This window comes from Giraffa tippelskirchi, chromosome 12, assembly GCF_054371585.1.
Source record: "Giraffa tippelskirchi isolate mGirTip1 chromosome 12, T2T-mGirTip1v1.2.pri, whole genome shotgun sequence".
In the NCBI taxonomy this organism is placed as follows: Eukaryota; Metazoa; Chordata; class Mammalia; order Artiodactyla; family Giraffidae; genus Giraffa; species Giraffa tippelskirchi.
The window spans coordinates 47,241,210-47,263,112 of record NC_137286.1 but is presented as its reverse complement, the minus strand read 5'-3'; the positions used below and the strand labels follow the sequence as shown (position 1 = coordinate 47,263,112).

Genomic DNA, 21,903 nt, shown 5'->3' with positions numbered 1-21,903 from the left:
TTGAGAAGCGCTGCCCACATCAGGCGACTGTGCTGTGCAACCAAGGATAAGCCTAAGGGCTGAGTACCAACAGGGGGACTATGGTTACTGATCCAGCTTCACCCTCTCCAAGTCCCTTGGCTGCCTGTTCATGCAGAGAGAGGGCACAGCCCTGTTGGATGTGTCCTCAATAGCCCACGACAGGGATGAGGGGCTCCAGGTGAGGTTAAACCCAAGGGATTCAAATCCAGGCCTATCCAACTCCTAATTCTGGGGCTTTACACTCAGACTGTTTTACAATGGCAGCCTCCCATTTGTACCACTGACCTCTGAAAGCCTGGCTAGGGAAGGGGAGGGGGAAGTGCAGCTTGGTGTCTCTGGATTCTACCCTACCTTGTCTCCCACGTTTTGGAGTCCTGACCTCTGCATATTGTTAATGAACTTTGGAATATGTTGGGTGCAGCTGCTTGTCTGGCTGTGACTGGCCACCAGGTGGAGCCCTTGGACCATTTCGCTGACTTGCAGGTAGAACCAGCCTGAGGGAACCTCTGGCAGGAGGTGTGAGGGGCTGGGTCTTTAACATGGGTGGAGGGCGGCTCCAGGGACCCTCCAGATGCCCTTATCAGCTGCTGAGATGAGGCTCAGGGCAGCCGGGGCAGTGGTGCTGCCTGGCCTGGAAGGTGACCCCCAGGCTCCATGACTCCCAGCCCAAGAGTTCTTCCAGGGCTTCAGGGTTCTTTGAAAGAAGAGGAGCCAGGGTTCCCCGAGGAAAAGCTTTCTCAAAGGAAATCTCTAACCTGATGTCCTGCTTCTGGCTCTGGGGCTTGGATGCCCCAGGGGAGGGAAAAACTGGGGAGGGCTCCCCCTTACCTTCTAGGTGGCCCTGAGATGAGGATCAAGACCCCAGAGGACAGCATGTGCTGTGGCCCCGCCCCCACCCCAGGCCCCTGCCTCCTGCACAGCCAGCTCTCAGTGGATGAAGCCCAGTCACGGGGAAGGACAGGCTGATGCTCTAGAGAGACCCCAGCTTCAGTCAGCCCACCTGACTCCATGTCTCCCTCTGTGAGATCAGGGTCCCGTCCATCAAAGGGCTGAGAAGGGGACTGAGATCCCATAGACAGGGTGCCCAGCATCGGGCTGGGGGAGGTGGGGACCCATGAACAGCACCATCACCACTGGTCCTAATAAAGGAAGAACCGCTCCTGATGGCCCTCTGGACCCCTGATACTACCTGGGTCCCCACACACCGGTGGTTGTGCTGGCTGGATTTCTCTCTTCTCTTCCTCACTCTCCTGTGAGATCCTTGAGGCCAGGGCTGCTCCACTGGGATCTCATTATTCCCAGAGCTTGCCACAGGCCCTTGTGTCTGCCAGTGAGTGAGGCGATGGATGGAGTGATGGAAGGAAGGAAGGATGGAGGGATAAAATCATTCTTACCCGATGCTGGAATAAGACGTCTCATGTCTGACCTCAGCATCCTCCTCCTTAAGCTCCCCCACCTGACAGAGCTCCTCTCCTTCCCTGAGCGAGTGCCCATCACACAGCCCAGCACGAGGACCAAGAGACACAGTGCCGGCCTTTATCAGGGCTCTCGGGGCACCAGGCACCGTTCTAGGTGCTTCACTTGTGATCTCGTGTGTAGTAGGGGCTGTTATTCTGCTCACTTTGTGATGAGGAAGCTGAGGTACAGGGAGGTTGAATAACTTGGCCAAAGTCATACAGGGATTAAGTGATATGTCCAAGACTTGAATACTATTAGAGGGAAAGATGCTTGCAAATTTCTAATCATGCAGGGAACTGACAAATCAAATCCCTTCTCCTTCTGCGGCAGCACAAGTCCCATCCCAGGTTTGACTGGCTGGTCGGCCAAGAAGGGAGCCTCTGGCCGCTGCCCTGGGAGACAGGGAGCCCAGGCCAGGCAGGGAGCAAGGGAAGGGCCTGAAGTTTGGGCACCAGGAGGTCTTCTCCACCAACTGTGTGTGCTGAAGGGCTGGGGGAGGCCCAGGCCACTCAGCAGGGGGGATTGGGGACCACAGCTCCCCCTCCCCAGACCCCTGGACCCAAGGCGCCTCCCTTCTGTCTGCTTTGGAGACAGGCCTGTGCGGCATCTCTCAGCTCCTCCCCCAGCCTGTCTGTCAAGGCTGCAGGGAGCATGGAGACCATCTGCCAACCATCCTTCCCCTGACCCTTCTTCTCCACTTGGTACATTTTTTCAAACTTCAATTTTGTTTTCTTAAAAAGATAATATATTTACATGTTTCAAAATAAAGATATTCTAAAAAAGCCACACATTGAGAAACCTGGTTTTACCTGTGGCTGCATCCACTCTCCCCTCATCTCCCCTACCCCTCCAGGACCACTGCTCCACTAAACTCTCCAGAGTCCTTCTCAGGCTTCTTAATGCAAATCAGGCAAATACAAATGTATTCATTTTTATTTTTTCCTTTTTTATTACATAAAAAATAGCATACTGCACATAGATTTGTGTCTTACTCCTTTTACTTAACATATCCTGGAGATATTTACGATCATTATTTGAGAGCATCCTTTTATTTTTCCAGCTGTATAGTATTCTCTCTCCTGTCTGTACCTTGGCTTATTAACCAGCATCCTAAAGATGATTACATGGGATGTTTTCAATCTTTCCAATCTTATTCTCAAATAAGATCTTGAGTAGAAGATTGATTCAGGCAAGGCTGCTCTGGTTAGAGAAAGTGCTAGGTGAGGCCAACACCTACTTGAAACCCCATTGCCTCATCAGAAACCTAGGGCTCCAGAGAACACAGCTTAAAAACCACCACTTTAGTCCAATGTGCTCATTTTACAAGTGGGAAACTGAGGTTCAGATCAGGGACAAGACTTATCTGTGGTCCTGACTTGTCCTGTGACAGAACTGAAACTAGATACTAGGTTTTTGGGGCTCTCCAGCTACTCAAGGTTCATCCCTGGGGGACCAGACCAGGGCTGTGGGGCCACTTAACAGGAGGCAGGACCACATGTGACTGGATCCATCCGTGGACATAGAATCCTCCTCCTTCTCATTCTGGGCTTCTGCTTCCTCATCCCCTGCTTAGGGTCAGCCTCTCTGTACGCCCAGCAAAAAGGACTTCGTGTTCTCTAAAGGAAACACAAGCTCTCCGAACAGGGCAGGACCACTCGGGCTGCTGAGCTGGACTCTGAAGAAGTGGAAAGTCAAGGAACGTGCAGGAATAAGGGAGTCCTCAGATTGTGGGGGCACTTGGAAGCAGTTTGGGTTTTTGTTTTTTTTTTTAATTTATTTATTTTAATTGGAAGCTAAATATTTTACAATATTGTAGTGGTTTTTGCCATACATGGACATGAATCAGCCATGGGTGTACATGTGTTCCCATCCTGAATCCCCCTCCCACCTCCCTCCCCATCCCATCCGTCAGGGTTTGTTTTTTAATTCTTTTTATTTATTTATGTATTTTACTTTTGGCTGTGGTGGGTCTTCGTTGCTGGGTGGGCTTTCTTTAGTCGCGCTGAGCGGGGGCTTCCCGCTAGTTGCTGTGTGCTGGCTTCTTGCCGCGGTGGCTTCTCGCGGTGGTGGCTTCTCTTGTTGCCGAGCATGGGTTCTAGAGCACACGCTCTACCGTCTTAGCTGCCCAGAGGCATGTGGAATCTTCCTGGACCAGGGATCAAACATGTGACTGCAGGCAGATTCTTAACCACTGGACCACCAGGGAAGTCTGAAATTTGTGTTTCTGACAAGCATCCCTGGAGACTTGGACCACTGGGACGTTTCGGCGGAAACGCATGTTATGACAAGAAACATCTTCACCGCCATGCATATTTGGCAGAGGTCATGGGGATGGAGGGGTTCCCTTCTCCAGTGTATCTTCCTGACCCAGGGATCTAACCTGGATCTTCTGCATTGCAGGCAGATTCTTTACCATCTGAGCCACTAGGGAAGCCCAACAGGAGCCTTAATCCTCTGGCCCATCTGTCTTACTAGCCTCTTCAGCCAACAGGAAATGGTTCCCTCCTGTTGCTTCTTCCCATATCTAGAGTCACACTATTGCAATCATGGATCTTATAAAACTATATATTATATGAATCATTTGGAGGAACCTAGTCACCGTTATTTTTTTTTTCACAGACTCAATCCTAGATCTGTTAATGCGAGAAACAAGAATCTTGTAAAATAAGCAGAATACTGGTAATACAGTTACTAACATTAATCAGGTCATGAGTAAGTAAGTAGTGTTATCTTCTAAGGAGTTACATGGCTTGCACAAAGAAAATTCATCTTTATGGTGGTTCAGGTATTTCTGCCCTTGGGGAGTGTTGGTTAACACATACTGCAGATGCACAATGCATACTAGAGGAGAGTGGGGAGGCCCAAAGGGCAGAGAAAAATTTTATGTTGAAATTTTTCTTGCCTTGCTTTAATACATGAGTTTTATTTCATTCCTTCTTAAGTTTTTCCTGAGGGCTCCTGGGAGCCCTCCCCCTCCACCCCACCTGCCTCTGGGTGAAGAGCACATGCTTCATCCCAGTACAGGAGTGAGTGGCCCCAGTGGAGGGGGGAGGTCTTTCCCCTCTCCTTCCCCACAGCTCTGCTTCCCTGGAGCCCCTCTGGCCCTGGTGAACCAGGATGCTGGACTCTGAGGCTTTGGGGCTGAGACCGGGAGATTTGTGGGGCCTTCACTGCCACCAGTTACTGTAAAGCGTTGTTGGTCTCAATGCAGGGGAGCATACGGGCACACACACATGTACACACACACACCCGTGCACTGAGCATGCACACAGGAACATACCTTTCTAGAGAGGCATCCAGGTGCTGTCATGGCCCCTTTAAGAGTTAGGGGACAGGAAGTTGGCACTGGGGTGGGGCCAACATCTTGTGTCACAGGCTGGCTCACACCTGCAGGCTCTGGTTCAGGGGTGGGTGGGAGTCAGTGGGAGGGGCTCCCAGAGACCCAGGTTTGGGTGAGAGTGGAAATTGGCTAGGACTATTCTGAGCTCTAGGCAAATCTGGGGCAATTAGAGTATGCGGATTTTGTTTTGGGGGGTTTATATTTTCTTTCATTTTTTATGTTGAGATTAAAAAGGACATTATAAATGGAGAAGGGATGAGGGTTTTCTCTATGATTGAAAGCAGGATCTTTGGGAACCAGAAGCTCCAGATAAAAATTTAAATTATATGTATTTTATAGATCACATTGTGTCTGAGTCCCAGAGAATTAAAAAGGTGCAGCAGAAAGCGGTCAGCACACAGAAACACACACTTGTGTGCCCCCTCACACTCTAGCAATGCAGTTTCTTTGACAATGGAAGCAGCAACCCCCACCCCCTACCAAGAAACCTGCCCAAGAGAACTCAAAGAGAAATTTCCCCTTTAAGAACAGGGTCCCCCAGTAATTTTTGACCTCCTGACTAGAAAAAAAAGGGAAAGAAAACGGGAACACCCAGGCTAACATCCCTTTAAGGCTGCAGTGGCCATGCTCTTCTCCCTGCAGAGGCAGGACTGCTGTTTGGATCACTGAGGCAGGAGGGCCACATCGCTGCCCCTCACCAAACTGCAGACAGGTGTCTTCAAGTCTTTGTGTTGCCTCACCAGCTCCTACTTTGATTCCCCAGAGAGTAGCTGGAATGGACTGTATCAACACCTGGCTTCCTCTAAGATGGCCTCTAGTCAGTGGGCGTTTAGTGAGTCTGCAAGAATTCTGGAGCCTACCTCAGGTGGAGCTGGAGCACCCTACCTGGAGCACCAGGTGGGACCCAGGGAACCAGGGTCTCTGCTTCAAGACTCCTGCCACCGAAAATTACAGACCTCCAGAGATTTTAGTTTAAGTTAAAGGGCAGGTGCCCTGTACACTCCCCTCCCATGGGAGATGGGGGGCCGAATCACACAGAGGGCTGTGTGCTGTGGAGTCAGCACCTTAGGAGGTGGTCAGGACACAGGAGACGAGAAAACCAAGGATGACCAGAAAAGGGGCAGAAAGCAGAAAATGTAGAAAAGATGAGAGAAGCAAGAGAAAGAAGCAAAACAGGATGTGGGCAACCAAAGAAAATAGGAAGGAAACAGAGCAGGTGGAGGGAAGGAAACAGAAAAGAGAGCGAGATGAATGGGGAAGGATGTGAGGAGGGAGAGGGGGACCCAGGAAGAGGGCATCAGGGGAGAGCAGAGCTCAGTGAAGAGACCTTCTGTGGGCAGAGGATCAGGAGTCCCTGGGCAGAGCCTCAGTCCCTACGGAGACCTGGTGGGCCCAGTACCCCAGGTCGGCCACGTAAACCAGGAGGTTGATGGCTGTCAGGATGGCCACAGCCAGTCGCTGGTCCCAGGTGCACATGTCGTAGGTGAGCGCGTCCCTGCAGTCCCCATCACTGGACCTCTGAGGCTGCCCGCCGAACTTCTCGTTGAACTGGTAGAGCAGCCAGAGGACCAGAGCGCTGATGTAGAGGAGGACGGAGAGCAGGATGAGCACAAGCTGGAAGAGAGGTTATGCCCTGGGCAGCCTGTATTCCCATTCGCCCAGGTTCAGCAGGATGGCCAGGGCTGCTGGGATGAAGCAGATGGAGTACACGGCCACACACCATTCCAGGGCCGGCTGGTGCAGGTACAGGGAGGTGTTGATGATGAAGGCGAAGACGACATAGGCCACGAAGGTCTCCAGCACCTTCAGCAGGCCTGGCACGGTGCATATAGCAGGGGATCTCCTTGAGCCCATAAGAGGCCCACGTGCAGGCCACATCTATGGCATACAGCACTGACGCGACACAGGAGAAGGCAGAGGCGGTGATGACCCGGTCCCGGTAGGGACCATCAGGCAGGAACTGGACATAGGTGATGGAGTAGACGATGGAGGCTGAGAGGCAGAGGAGGGTGGCGTAGCAGGCGTAGGTCATGGGGAAGTTAAACCAGAAAAACGGAAAGTAGGAATGGAACCCATAGAACTCAACAATGAATACCATGAGGGTCATGGCAAAACAGAAGCACCAGATGGACAGGGACCAGTTTCCAACGGCTCCCCGATCAGTGGCCCTGCCAGCCACCAGGGAGATGGCCACACACATGGACAACAGCTGCGGCAGGTGGAGGCAGAGGCACATGATGGCCATGACGTGCGGGCCCGGGGATGTCCGCCGGGTGGACATGGTGTTGTGATGGTCAAGCAGGTCACAGTCACCAGTACAGCAGTGGTTTTCACTGAGGACCCATCAGAGAAAGATCCAGCTCCGGAGGTGGAAAAAGTCAGATGCCTGGAAAAGGTTCAGGGCCCTGTGACGGGTGAGGCTCTGGATCTGTGGAGTTCGAACCAGCAGCCCAGACACTCGGGTAACAGCCTGGTGGCTCAGTGGTAAACCATCCACCTGCCAGCGCAGGGGACACAGCAGATGCGAGTTTGATCTCTGGGTTGGAAAGATTCCCCAGAGAATGAAATGCAACCCACTCCAGTATTCTTGCCTGGGAAATCCCATGGACAGAGGAGCCTGGAGGGCAGCAGTCCATGGGGTCTCAGGAGTTGGACACAACTGAGTGACTAAACCACCATCGCGACCAGAGCCGCTCCAGAATGATTCTCCCCACCTATCACCCTTGACCTCATCAGGAGACTTGTCTTGTCCCAAACCTCACAGCTGGGCTGGGTCTGGCCTCAAACATGAACCCTTTGTATCTCTCTGGGCTGTGTGTGCCATTATCTATGGAGACACAGGGTAGTATGATCCTTATCTTTAATCCCAACCCTTCCAGTCTCAACCCTCAATATTTCAAAGTTGAAAACAAATATTTGAAAAATTGTTTTTTAACAAAATCTGACCTGAAGACACATGAGACAAGTTATGATCTTTGTTATTTCACTTGTGACTGTTCAAAAGTTCAGTTGTAGAAACACTAATGTGTCTGATTACAAGGTGCTTTCAGACCCCAGTGGGGTCTGATGTCATAGAGAGTAGATGTACCATGTCACCTGTCTGAAGCTGAAAAATTTTGAATTGAAAGAGTATCCTGACCCCAAGGGTTTCAGAAAAGGGACTGTGGATTGTGCTAACTCCATTTTACAGATGAGAAAACTAAGGCTTGGTGAATCAAGTGCCTTCCCTAAGGTCAAAAGGTTGGAAGTGGGAACCCCATATGGAAATGCCAAAGCTGTGAGTTTGAACACTTTGCTCTACAGCCCACATGTCAGCAGGGCCCATGGGTGGGAGCCCAGGACCAAAGCTCTGGGATCTGGGATGCAGGACATGCCTTCAGGGCCACAGCCTCTTTCCACAGCAACCTGAAGACACATGTGTCCCGGCCCCTCCTCCTTGCAGCATCACTAGAAGGAGCTGCCACCTGAGGGGACACCAGCCCCAACCACAGGAGGGCAGCTACGGGGGTGAAGAGGGAGGAGCCATGGGGTGAGAACAAGGCCTTGGGGACAAGATGACATGGGAGTAGGGACTGTTGTGAATCCCCTCCACCCATTTTTGCCTTCACGTGTGATGCTTCCTCGTTGAGGAAGGGAGACTCCAACCCAGCATGACTGCAAGGTGGGGTGTCATTGAGGAACCACAGACTAAATTAACATAGTGTTGGGCTCCAAAGCTGCCATCCAGGTGGGAGTCTGGAAAGATCCTGGAGAAGTCCTACCTGAGTGAGGATTTATCTGGCCTGGGAGATTGATTAGCAGCTCCCAAGCTGGGGAGAAGGGATTGGAAATGAACAAGGGTGCTGTGTCTGATGCTGACATGGGAACTTTCAGGCATCCCAGGGAGGGGGTGGGGATGGATGGATGGTCAGCCCCCTTTCAAGGGAAGGAGCTGAAAGAGGAGGTCCCTGCTGGACCCCTGGGAGGGGACAGCCCTGAGGATGCTCCCGGGACAGGGGTGAGGGTGGGGGGGCAGAGTGGAGATGACTGGAGGGGATTCCAGGGTCCCAGTGGTCCTGAGGCAGCCCAGTAGGTGTCTTCTAACTTAGAAGGGATGCAGGCATGGAGGCAACCTTCCCCATGGAGAAGGGGCCTGGACTGGAACTGAGAGAGGAGAACAGGGGCCTACAGGGGTTTCAGGGCTGTGACAGGGACACCTTAGGTTGTGTCCATATCTTGGCTACTATAAACAGTGCTGCAATGAATATTCAGTTCAGTCATTCAGTCGTGTCTGACTCTTTGTGACCCCATGGACTGCAGCACACTGGACTTCCCTCTCTATCACCAACTCCCAGAGCTTGCTCAAACTCACGTCCATCAAGTTGGTGGTGCCATCCAACCATCTCATCCTCTGTCGTCCCGTTCTCCTCCTGCCTTAAATCTTTCCCAGCATCAGGGTCTTTTCCAATGAGTCAGTTGGAGTGGGAGTGACTGCATATATGCCCAGGAGTGGGATTGCAGGGTCATTGTTATTGTTCAGTTGCTAAGTCATGTCCAACTCTTTGCGACCCCATGGACTGCAGCATGTCAGGCTTTCCTGTCCTTCACCAGGGAGTGGCAAAGGTCAGCAGCTGCAGCAGCACACGATTCGGCATCCCCAGAGGCAGATGGCAAATGCGCTTGTGTTGTTGTTCAGTCGCTCAGTTATATCCAACTCTTCCCAACCTGATGAACTGCAGCACGCCAGGCCTCCCCGTCCTTCACCACCTCCCAGAGCTTGCTTTAACTCATGTCCATTGAGTCAGTGACGCCATCCAACCATCTCAACCTCCGTCTCCTCCTCCTCCTTCTGCCTTCAATCTTTCAGAGTCTTTTCCAATGAGTCAGTTCTTTGCATCAGGTGGCTAACGTATTGGAGCTTCAGCCTCAGCATCATTCCTTCCACTGAATATTCAGGGTTGATTTTCTTTAGGATTTACTGGTCACACTCCTCTGTCCAAGGGATTCTCAAGGGTCTTCTCCAGCACCACAATTTGAAAGCATCAATTCTTCAGCACACAACCTTCTTATCGGCCAACTCTCACAGCCATACATGACTACTGTAAAAACCATAGCTTTAACTATATGGACCTCAGTAGAAAGCCATTGTTGAGATGTACCCAGGGGACTAACAGTTACTTACAGAGAAGCCTCTGGAATTTCCCTTCAGATAGGAAAGAGGGAGATATCCAATGAGAAACATTTCAAAAAAATGAGAGAAGGACCCTGAACTCAAACCCACAGGCCCAACAGCAGCCCCCTTTTCTGCCGCCCCACAGAAGGGGCAGCCACGTGCTGGGGGCTGGGAGCTCACCAGGGTGGAGGGGCCCAGGGAGGTGGGCTGGACACTAGGAGCTGTGGCCACACATGGGCACTTCCAGCTCAGTGGATGTTTATGAGCACCTGCTCGGGGCCAGGCTGGACCAGAGGCTGAGGACCCAGGTGAGCAATGCCAGGCCGGTCCTTGAGAAACTCTTGGTTAAAGGGAGGTAGAGCCATGACCTAACCATCAGCGCATCTGCGGGGTGTGTCCACAGAGGGAGGGTAGGTGTCTGGAGCAGGGATGGAGGGCGGGAGCAGGCCGGACACCAGGTCTGAGTGGAGGGTGAAGGGTGTGTCTTAGTGGAAAAGGACATGAGAATGTGGCTGGGGAGGGGAGACCTGGAGCCCCAGCCCAAGGAGTAGGAGGCAGCTTGTCTGGGGAGCAGGAATGTGCAGGAGGTGGCAGATGGGGCTGAGCTTGGGCCCCTCTGTAGGGCTCGTGGCACCAGGGACCCAGGACAGAGTGTCAGCTCCTAGACTCACTGAAGAGCCCTGTTCTCAATGTGCTGAGCAAGGAGCACTCTAGAAACATCTGTGTCCACGTTCCCCAGGCCCTGGGCTCCTGTGAGAACTGCTCCAGCCCCTCTCGGTCTGAGGCCAAGTCTGCAGTGCCCCGCCCCCACCCAGCAGATGGGAGCCCCTGGAGGGCACACCTGGCCTCAGGACTTGGATTCTGTGCCTGGCCCTGCCTGGGCCCCGGGACATGGGTGAAGCCAGGCCTGCTCCAGACACCTGCCGAGTCCAGGGTGTCAGGGGCCTGGGAGACTCACCCCTGACCCACTTTAGCCCTGGATGTCAGGATATGAGCAGGGAAGGCCCGGGTCCCACGGCGCCTGGATTCAGCCCCCAGTCCCCTCTCTGTGCCGTGTGTGCAGTACAGTGTCCTGGGACACAACTCGGTGGAAGACGCCAGGGCAGCCATGGAGCTCTACCTCATCTCTAGGAGAATTCAAGAGTACTGAGGGTTGTCCACCTGGTGGTATCAGCCCCCTCCCCAGGACTAGGCTGGAGGACAGGCTACTCTATGGATGTGACATTTAAGAAGATATCAAATGGAGTGAATAGGCCATATGATGACAACTCCCCAGTTCCTGCCTCTGGAGCTGATCTCTATTGGGATCCAGAGTCATATCCACCTGCCTCCTGATCTCTCCCTCTGGGTGTTTCAGGACACCTCACACTCACCATGTCCAATCTCACCTCTTGAGCCTCTGCCCCCGACACACACTGATCCTTCCTCATCTTTTCCATTTCGGTCAATGGCACCACCTTCATAGATGCTCTTCATAAAATACTCATGAATCCACCCACTCTCCTTCATCTCTAGAGCCACCTGGTCCACATCCACCCGTCCCTTTCACCTTAGCTCCTGCCATAAGTTTCCAGCTGATACCTCTATTTCCATTCTTTCCCTCAATGTCTGCTTGGAGAAAATTCACACTAAGATATCTTTGAAGACTTCTCTTGGCTCCCTCAGGATAAAAATGCAGACTCCGAAATGTCACCTGCAAAGCCCTGCAAGCTCAGACCCCTTTCTACCTCTCCAGCCTCCTCACCTCCCTCCCTCCAGCCACTGAGAACTTCTTCTGGTTCCTCTTTATCATCTCAGGGCCTTTGCCAATGCAGCTCTCACTGCTTTAGAACGTTCTATGGTGGATAAGAATGTTATTCTAAAAGGAATATTCAAAGAACAAAACGAACTCATCACAATAAAAATACCATGGCATATATTTCAAATTTAATACAAATATTGGGAGATGAACTTTTAGCCATCTTTCAGAAAATGGACTGACATGTGTAGAGACATAGGATAGAATAGATAAGAAAATTATAGGCTCCTTCTAGGAATTTGCTTTCTAACAAATAGGATTTCTGGAGAGAAGAAAGAAAACAGAGGAAGAAAATTTCTCGAAGTTGAAAGATATGAATTTTCTAGGACAAAGGGCTCACTGCATGCTTGGCCAGAGGTCTAAAGGAACACCCACTGGAAGGCACATCACTATGGAAATTAAATCACTGGACATAAAGACAATACCCTAGACATTCAGAGAAGTGAGATAAGGTATGCATCGAAGACCAGGAGTCAAGACTTGAAGCTTGAAGACAATGGTGTCATGCCTCAAAATTTTTAAGGAAAATTATTCCCATGCCAAAATGTTATACCTAGCCAAACTACAGATCAAATATGAAGACAAAATACAGTGTAAAAATTCTACACTTTCAAGAATGTATCAGCTATATTTCTTGCTACAAAAGCTATTAGAGGGCTTCCCTGGTGGCTCAGTGGTAAAGACTCCGCCTGCCAATGCAGGAGACACAGGTTCGATCTCTGATATGGGAAGATCCCACCTGCTGCAGAGCAGCTAAGCCTGTGCACCATGACTAGTGAAGCCTGCACGCCTAGAGCACATGCTCTGCAACAAGGAAACCATTGCAATGAGAAGCCCGTGCATTGCAGCTAGATGTGGGCCTCGGCTTGCTGCAACTAGAGGAAGGCCTGTGCAGCAATGAGGACCTAGTACAGCCAAAATAAATAAATAAACAAAAGTATTTTTTAAAAAAGCCTCTGAAGGATGTTGGCCATCCAAGTGCAGGAGGACACAAACAGAAAAAGAAGAACCCGTGTGAGAGGCAAAGGATGCTCCAAGGAGGATGCGGAAGGGATGTCTCCAGGCAACAGTGTCTATCCAGCCCTGAGAAGAGGAAACTCAGCCTGCAGCAGGACTCCAGGGACACCTGATCTCTTTAAATGACACAGAGAATCACACCAAAAGGAGATTGTAGTTCTATTGTTTAGTTAATATCAGGCACATTGAAAACTAAGGAAAAGAAAATATGAGATGGTTATGGATGCTAAGAAACACACACAAACAGTAGAAACATGTCCTTTTGTCAGTATTTCTGTAGTCATACCAATATAAATATTGAGCATGGATTTAACCCGCCACAATCATGATATAACTGTTCTGAGAAGAAAGAAAAAGAGTGTGCATAATTCCTATCTTTATTTTCTTTAATTAATTAATTAATTTAGCTATGCTGGGTATTAGTTACTGCATGTGGAATCTCTCTCTGTCTTTTTTTTTTTCAATTGCAGCCTGTAAATCTTAGTTGCAGCACGTGGGATCTAGTTCCCTGACCAGGGATCAAACCTGGGCCCCTGCATTGGGTGTTTGGCGTCTTAGGCATTGGACCACCAGGGAAGTCCCTAACTTTTATCTTTACATTTCACAGGAAGGAGTCAGTAAAAAATTATTCCAAATAAGAAAAGCAACAAGCACCAATATAAGCATGCTATACTGAAATATAGAGGTAACAACCATAAAAGAGAATTAAGTGAGTTGAAATTGCCTACATTTGGGTAGCAACTGTTAAGGATGGGGGATTTGTCCAGGGGAACAATGGTTTTCTATTAAAAGCTTTGGTACATTATTTACTTTAAAAAATTTGTTTGGGTGTTATTTTTAGAAGAGCTTAAAGTGCAGTGGGGCAAAAGAGAGATACAGGGAGCTTCAACTGTGTTGTTACTTCTGTGAGGTGACAGGTACACAAGTGGTTGTGGTTGTTATATTATTTATATGCTTTTGAATATCTAAAATATTTTGTAATTATTATTAAACAGCAACAGTAAAGCGATGCTGTTCAGAGAGAGTAACTGAAGGTTCAGGGTTGTGGAGTGTAGGAGACAGGGCAGAGCATAAAAATACAGAAGAAAATCATGGACAGAAGGAAGGACATTTATGACCACACCAAACGAAGAGGAGTTAGAAAAGGTGGAGATACAGAGATATTTTGAATTATAGTTGGGAGTTGAGAAATTACAAACCCCACTGCAGGAATACAGCTGTAGTTCTGGGTTTCAGCAGAAGATAGAAGAGTTATGGGAATATATTATAGGAAGTCCCCAACATATGAAGCTTCAAGTTGTGAACTCAAAGATATGAATGTACATTCACCAAAGTTAGTTCATTTTCTGTGTCGTGTGCTTGCATCCTCTCCAAGGGTTTGTGCTTTTGTACTTTACTGTATAGTACTGCACAGGGTACAGTAGTGGTGTTGGTAGTGGTTTAGTCGCTAAGTCGTGTCAGACTCTTGAGATCCCAGGGACCGTAGCCTGCCAGACTCCTCTGTCCATGGGATTTCCCAGGCAAGAATACTGAAGTGGGTTGCCATTTCCTTCTCCAGGGGATTTACCGGACCCAGGGATAGAGTCTGAGTCTCCAGCATTGCAGGTGGATTCTTTGTTGCTGAGCCACCAGGGAAGCCCAAGATACAGTAGTACATTATCTTTATTTCAAGTCCAGGATGTCCAGAAGCAAGTGTAAACGCAGCAAAGATGTAGCTGGTACTTGACTGTTCAGTCGATGCCAGCCTCTCTAATGCCAGCTGTTGTACTGAACTTTTCAAGTTTTACAGTACTTTTCAAGATTAAAAATGTTTATTTTTATGTTTGCTTTTTATGTATGATTGTGTGGCAAGTATTATAAACCTGTTACAGTATAGTACTATATAGCCAATTGTGTTGGTTGGGTACCTAAGCTAACTTTGCTGAACTCACAAACAAATTGGACTTACAAATGTGCTCTCAGAACAGAATTCATTTATATGTAGGGGACTTACTGTAGTCTCCTAGGGCTGCTGAAACAAGTTACCGCAACCTTGATGCCTTAAAATAGCAGAAAGTTATTCTCTCACCATTCAGGAGGTCAGATATCTGAACTCAAGATATCAGCAGGGTCACACTCCTCTGGAAAACCTGAGGAAGAATCTATTCTTTGCCCTTCCAACTGCTGGTAGCTGCTGGCCTTCCATGGTGTTCCAGAGCTTCTGGCAACTTCACTCCTATCTCTGCCTCCACGTTCACACCACCGTCTCCTCCGTGTGTGTTGGGCTCTAACCTCCTTCTTTATTGGCCACACCTTGAGGCATGGGGGATCTTAGCTCGCCAATCAGGGATTGAACCCACCCTCCTGAAGTGGATGTGCAGAGTCTTAACCACTGGACCACCAGTGAGAGTCCTATATCTCTTTGATAAGAACATTTACAATTGCATTCAGGGCTCACCCAGAAATCCAGGATTAGCTTCTTAGCTCAAGATTTTTATCTTAATCAGATCTGCAATGTTCTTTCACCCAAATAAAGTAACATTCACAAGGTACAGAAATTTGACATGGAAATCTCTCTGGAGAATTTTTTTTTTCAGCCTACAAGAGGGACTAATAGGATTTAAAGAAGTAGAATATTTTCTCACTGTTCACCAATGGATGGGGACATTCAGTAAGAAATCAACAAAAGCAGGAAGGAAATTGCTGAATAAATCTGAAAGTGAAACTGACTTGAATCAACGAGCATGAATTTGTTAGTGGACTTGTTCAACAAAGTTGATAGGCTCCATTTTGTGTAAAAAAAACCCCTCATTTTCTGTGATTCCCTTATCACTTCAATTGGCCAGAAACCTGGAACATTTGTGTAGATTATGAAAATTTCAGATGTGGCAGGGAATAAAGCAATGTAGAGAAGATTCTTTGGGTAAATGTGAATCAACTAAAGCCTGGGTTACAAATTTAAATTGTGACAAATAGAATTTAAAGTAACAAACATCGTAAGGGACAAGGAAATATTTTCTGAATTGATCAAATGAACCCAGGTGAAGAAGACATGACAAACACATATATGCATCTAACAATATAGCCTTGGAATATATGCAGCGGGGTAGACCATAGAACTTTCTACAATGATAGAAGAGTTCTATACCTGCCCTGTCCAATACAGTGCGTCTTCAGCCGCTCAGTCATGTCTGACTCTTTGCGACCCTTTGGACTGTAGCCCTCCAGGCCTCTGTCCATGGAATTTTTCAGGCAAGAACACTGGAGTGGGTTGCTATTTCCTCCTCTAGTCCCATACAGTAACTGCTAACAACATGTGGGAATAGATACTGAATGTGACTGGTAAGACTGAGGGGTTGAATGTTTCATTCTGCTTAATTTTAATTAATTAAAAATTAAGTAGCCAAACATATCCACTGGCTGCTATTAATATATTGGACAATGTGGATAAAACAAGAACTGGAAGAACTGTGAGGTGACATACATAAAGCAATGACAATATCTGGAAATATTAATGTGCTCCTCTCAGAACTGGGTTTATCAAGGAAACAAGAAGGATAACTTTGAGATGGTAGCCACAGGGTTCACCACAATAATAGCTTTTACCATCTCCTTCTCATTTCCTATTTTGACTTGAAAAGAGTTGAATGTTCACACTATTGAATAATATATTCATTATTTACTAAGAGATTTCATCCACCATCCTTATGATTCATGTTTTATCAGGTTTTGGGCTTTAGAAAATATTTTACCCTTTGGACCTTGGGTCAATATTTCGATGTTCCATTGCATTGAAGTTAAGCTACAGTAAATGGCCTTCTCCAAACTTATCATGTAGGTTCCCTTGACCCTTGGCTCATCTCCACTATGACCCTATCTCTCCTTCCTCTCACAGACACTAGCTGCCCAGGAGAAACCTGTATTTACAGTCTTTCTTTCTCTTTCTCATTCTCAAATGCACTGGCTTCTGTCCTGAGGCTCTCAAAGATTTTCAAATTGTCACATCCAATGAACAGTTTTCAGTGCTGATTCCACATGAACTCTGCTTACCTCTGCAGCATGTGACCATGTTGACCACATCCTCCTGACACTCTTTTCTCTATTATTATTTAATTATTATTTTAATGACAGGAGCCTCTTGATCTTTTCCTCTTGATCTTGCCTACTTCTTGGCAGATTCCTCCTCTGTCCGCTGCTTAAATATCAGTGTTTTCTCAGTTCTCCCTTCTCAGCCATCTCTGCCTCTCACTCTGCCTAGTCTTCCTGGGAAATTGTACTCATGTCGGTAACTTCAATTATTCCTTTAGGAGATGACTCACTGCATGCATGTGTGCCAAGTCGGTTAAGTCGTGTCCGACTCTGTGCAACCCTATGGACAGTATTCCACCAGGCTCCTCTGTCCATTGAATTCTCCAGGCAAGGATACTGCAGTGGGTTGCCATGCCCTCCTCCAGGGGATCTTTGCTACCCAGGGATTGAACCTGCATCTCTACGTCTACCTGCATTGGCAGGCAGGTTCCTTACCACTAGCGTCACCTGGGAAGCCTCATGACTCACTATCCTCTTCTTAAACTCCTAAGAGGAGTCCTAGCTGGACTAGCCTCAGGAACTTCACAGTCAGTCTGTCACACAATTCTGATCTCAGTGAGGCAGCAGTGAGAAGTGGTGTGAAGTGAGATCTTAATTCCCTGCCCATGAGTTGAACCTGAGCAGCCCGGCTACCCAGTGGTTAAGAATCCACCTGCCAGTGCAGGAGACGCAAGCGACCCTGGTTCGATCCCCTAGAAGTTCCCCTGAAGTAGAAAATGGCAACCCACTCCAGTATTCTCACCTGGAAAACCTCATGGACAGAGGAGCCTGGTGGCTACAGCCCATGGGGTCGCAAAGAGCTGGACATGTCTAAGCAACTGAACACACACACACAGCCTGGATGAAAGCCAGGAATCCTAGCCACCAGCCCAGCAAGGGCTAGAGGCTAACAGGTATCTTCCCCTGGCTCTCGCCCGGAGTGAAAAATGCATTTCTCATGGAAGCAAAAATTCTAAATGCAGGTACAAAGTTTATTATTGGAATCATAGCACAGCAAGAAGTGGAAGAGTACACTGAGAAACTCTTAGTTTAGCTAAGACAGAAGCAAGGCAGAGATGAACATTCGGAGAGAAAGGGTGTCAGGGTCCACCCCAGTGAGGAGGAGCACAGGAAGGAGGCGGTTAAACCCATTCTGTAGGGCAGTTCTCTGTCTTCCCTCTGGCCAGACATCCTGCTTTGACCCCTGGGCTGATCTGTCTCAGAACCTTGCCCCTAGATGCGCACACACCTCTCAACCAAGAGGGGTCTTGATACAAAGGCTTCTGGGAGAAGCAAGACTGTGGCCTGGCGTTGTCCCTTGACTTTTGGCCCCCAAGGAAACTTTCTGTGCATGTGTAGTGTCTCTCTTGCCCCAAACAGGGGGAAGAACCTCTTGATCCTTTACTCGAACAAGGTTTAGCTCCTCTCTGTTCCTCCCGTGACTGTTGCCTTCAGGTGTCCACCAGAGACAAAGCTGCTTACTCTGTTTCTGTTGTTACTTAACATTTCAAAAAGCAAACAGGAGGCTGATGGTAAATGCCAACCTGGAGCCCACCTAACCGCCGTCTCAGGAAGTGCAAACAGGAGGCCAGTTGTAAGTGTCCAGCTTGAAGTTCAACTTGTTCTTGTCCTTAAGAAATGAAAACCGAAGACCAGTCATAAATGCCTATCTCTCTCCTGCCTCAGCAGGAAAATAAAGGGGAGAAGAGTGAGATGATGGGACTTCCAGCCGCGACACGCATGAGGGGCGAACCTCTCTCTCTCTCCGCAGTCTCCTGTCAGGCAGAGCCCATGGAGCACCGTCTGCACGGAGTGCGGTGAGCCTCTCCCACTTCCTCTTGTCACCTGTCAAGGTGAGCGTTTGCCGGCCAGAGGGAGCGGGTCTCATGACTGAGAGGAGCTGAGGCAGCTGTAGCTGCCTGATGTCCACTCTCTTGGAAAGACAGGACAGAAATAAGAGAGGACAGAGAGGGGAGAGGGCAGAGAAAAAAGTGGAGAGATCTCGAAAGAGGGGAAGGGAAAGTGGTGGGTGAGAGAGTTGCCCGAATGAGGGGACTGAGGGCCCCCAGGGGCCAGGGACAGACTTACCAAACTCGGTGATGTTGAAACAGGAGGGTCAGACGGCCACTTGTCACCCGCAGGGAAGCTGCTTTCGGTGGTCTACGAGGTGCCAAATCTTCTCCCCAGAAGGGAACAAATGCCCTACGTTGGGCACCACAAAATATATACCAACCAGGGTTCTTGGCCCCCTCAATCAATGGAGATTGACTAGAGGCCAGAGAAGACATTCAGGCAAGACTTTATTGGGGCCCCTGTAGAAACAGGGGGACGTGAGAACAGGTAACAGTTTCCCTTGCTCGCTCCATGAGCCAGAGGGGTGGGGAAAGCCTGCTCCTTATACGCGGTGAGGATAGGGGTGTGTCCAGGGGTCAGGATGGAGGGGTGGTGGACGTGGTTTGCCCACCCCTTGGGTGGTATTGTGTGCAGGGGGCATGCTCAATACTCTGATTTTCTCCGAAGTCCTTCTTTTTGTTCCAGGCTCTTCACAAGTGGCAGTTGGGTTTTTGTGTGTGTGGAATTTTTTTTTTTTTGGTCTCTTTGTATCTTTGTCTGGAATTGGCCCCATCTGCACATGCACAAAATTATTTTGGGGCCCATGCAAATTCTTTGCATTTTGTTGCTGGAAGAAACATGTGTCCATGTGCAAGCATTGCAGCAAAGGGTCTCAGGTCCCAATCTGTTTCATAATCAGGAAGGATGTGACCAATAAACAGGACCCAGAAGCCAAAAGGAAACAAGCAGAGAGGGTGGACAGAGGGGAGGGAGCCGGCTTCCATCTCCACATCTGAATCTCCAAGACCGACAAGTCCAGGGGCCCTGGCGGGGCTGGGAGGGGAAGGAAACGGAAAAGGGGGGGGGGATGAATGGGGAAGGATGTGAGAGGAGAGCGGGAGCAGAAAGAGGATGTTAGGGGATGTCAGAAATTGGTGGAGAAACTACAGTGAAGACATTTAAGTGTCCCCGGGCTAGCCTTGTGTGAAAGTGAAAATGTTAGCCGTTCAGTTGTGGCTGACTCTTTGCAAGCCTATGGACTGTAGGTTGCTAGACTCCTTTTCCTTGGGATCTCCTAGGCAAAACACTGGAGTGGTTGCCATTTTCTTCTCTAAGGGATCTTCCTGACTCAGTGAGCAAACACAAGTCTTCCGCTTTGTAGGCAGGTTCTTTACCATCTGAGCCACCTACAAAAGCTTCTCGGACTAAATACATCATGTCAGCCACATAAATCAGCAGGTTGATGCCTGTCAGGATGGCCACAGCCAGTCGTTGGTCCCAGATGCAGACAAAGGTAGTGAGTTGATCACTGCAGCTCATATCGCTGGACCGCTGGGGCTGTCCCCCCAACTTCTCGTGGAACTGGTAGAGGGGCCAGAGGATCGCTGCGGTGGCGTAGAGGAGGACAGAGAGCACAGTCTGCACCCACAGCAAACAGGGGATGCGGAGGGGCAGCTTTTTGTCATTGTCACAGTCACTCCCATTCACAACGAAGTTCACGGCCCCCAGGACGAAGCAGACGGAGTACACGAAAACACACCACACCAGGGCCGGCTGGTGCAGGTACAGGTCTGTGTTGCAGATGAAGGTGAAGATGATGTTGGCCAGATAGTTCTCCAGCCTCCTGAGCACACCTGGAAAGGTGGGCCAAAAGCAGAACATTTTACCGGGTCGGCGACAGACCCAGGCCACTTCGACGGCATAAAGCAGAGCAGCCACGCAGGAAAAGGCGGTGGCGGTGACGGCGCGGTTCCGGGCGGGGCCTGGAGAAAAGAACTGGATATAGGAGGGGCCGAAGATGAGGGCAGCTAAGAAGCAGACGGCGGCGAAGTAAGAGCCAAAGGCGTGGAGAACACCATCCCAAGACAAGCGGAGGTGATACTGGAACTTATAAGACAAGCGGAGCAGGGACTGGATGTTACATAACGGCAGTTTGAAGAGACTGCCCAGCTCCAGTATGAAGCCGAGGAAGGTCAGGGAGAAGCAGATGCACCAGATGAACATGCACCAGTTGATTACCCCCTCCTTCAGGGTGTCCTCACTGGCCAGTGAGATGGGCACAAGGGTGGAGAGCAGCTGCCCCACGCGGAGGAGGAGGCTCACGGTGGTCTTGCAGTCCAGACGTGAGAACAAGCTCATAGTGCTCCTGATGGTCAGACAGGTCTCGGGCAGCCGTGTTGTATGTAACCTTGCTTGTTTTCCACCCAAAGTCTTGTGAATAGTTACATACGGCTCCGGAGTTGGATGTTGTTTCCTGTTTCACTCAGCCGGTTCAGCTCTCCCTCTGTCTGTCCTTGATATTTCAGAAGTATACAACCACTGACCTTTAGAACAGATGTGCTGATCTTAACAAAGTTAGGACCACACTCACGTGCTCAGTCCCCAGCAAGGCGCCCGGTGGTAACTGTCAAGTCTCTAATACCCTCAGCATGTAGCCCGCAGCCGTTTCCTGCCCCCCTCCTTGCTCGCAGCCGTTTCCAGCCCCCCTCCTTGCTCACAGCCTGCTTTCACTTTCTATTTAGAGAAGCAAACTGACCTCTGAAGGAGCAGCTGAGCTCTTGACTGAGTGAGTAGAGGGTGTGCGCCCTGGGAGCCCCCCATTCCCTCCTGTTTGGGCAAATCGTTTGCCCTTTGGAACTTCGTGGTCAGTTTGGACACCGCAGGAGTGGAACATGGCTTGTTTGCAACTCTGTGTGTGCCTCTCCCAGAAGAAGAATTTGTTTATTTGAAATATGTCCTGGGGGAGCAAGCAAAGTGAAGCGAGGGGGCCATGTCTCTCCCTTCTAGAAGTCCACTGGGACGCATCTTGGCCAATTGGCAAAACTAGAGTATGACTCTGTAACCAAGAGGAAAAATGATTTTTAAATTTTCATACAACCTAACACATGTATGTTTTCTATTCTAAGGAACAGTGTACCCCCTGAATGAGTCTCTAAATTCCTCCACTCTTTTGCAGTTAGAACTGATTTGTTAAAGATCTGGTAAGTGGGAGGAAATGCCATGGGCAGCTTTCTTGTT

At 49.3% G+C, this 21,903-nt stretch overlaps 1 protein-coding gene and 1 pseudogene across 1 annotated transcript; both read right to left on the bottom strand.

Moving 5' to 3' along the window:
* Positions 1-6,163: 6,163 nt before the first annotated feature.
* LOC145530512 (myeloid-associated differentiation marker-like) lies at positions 6,164-7,100 on the bottom strand (annotated as a pseudogene).
* Positions 7,101-17,804: 10,704 nt separating this feature from the next.
* Positions 17,805-21,277, bottom strand: LOC145530510 (myeloid-associated differentiation marker-like). Its single transcript, XM_081551989.1, has 2 exons — positions 18,922-21,277; positions 17,805-18,463 (listed from the first exon to the last, which is right to left on the bottom strand). The coding sequence occupies exon 1, from the start codon at positions 21,022-21,024 to the stop codon at positions 19,936-19,938; it is 1,089 nt and encodes a 362-aa protein (XP_081408115.1). The 5' UTR covers positions 21,025-21,277; the 3' UTR covers positions 17,805-18,463; positions 18,922-19,935.
* Positions 21,278-21,903: the final 626 nt, after the last annotated feature.

Excerpts from the sequence above, each read along its gene's own strand:
- LOC145530510 (XM_081551989.1), bottom strand. The coding sequence starts at position 21,024 with ATGAGCTTGTTCTCACGTCTGGACTGCAAGACCACCGTGAGCCTCCTC.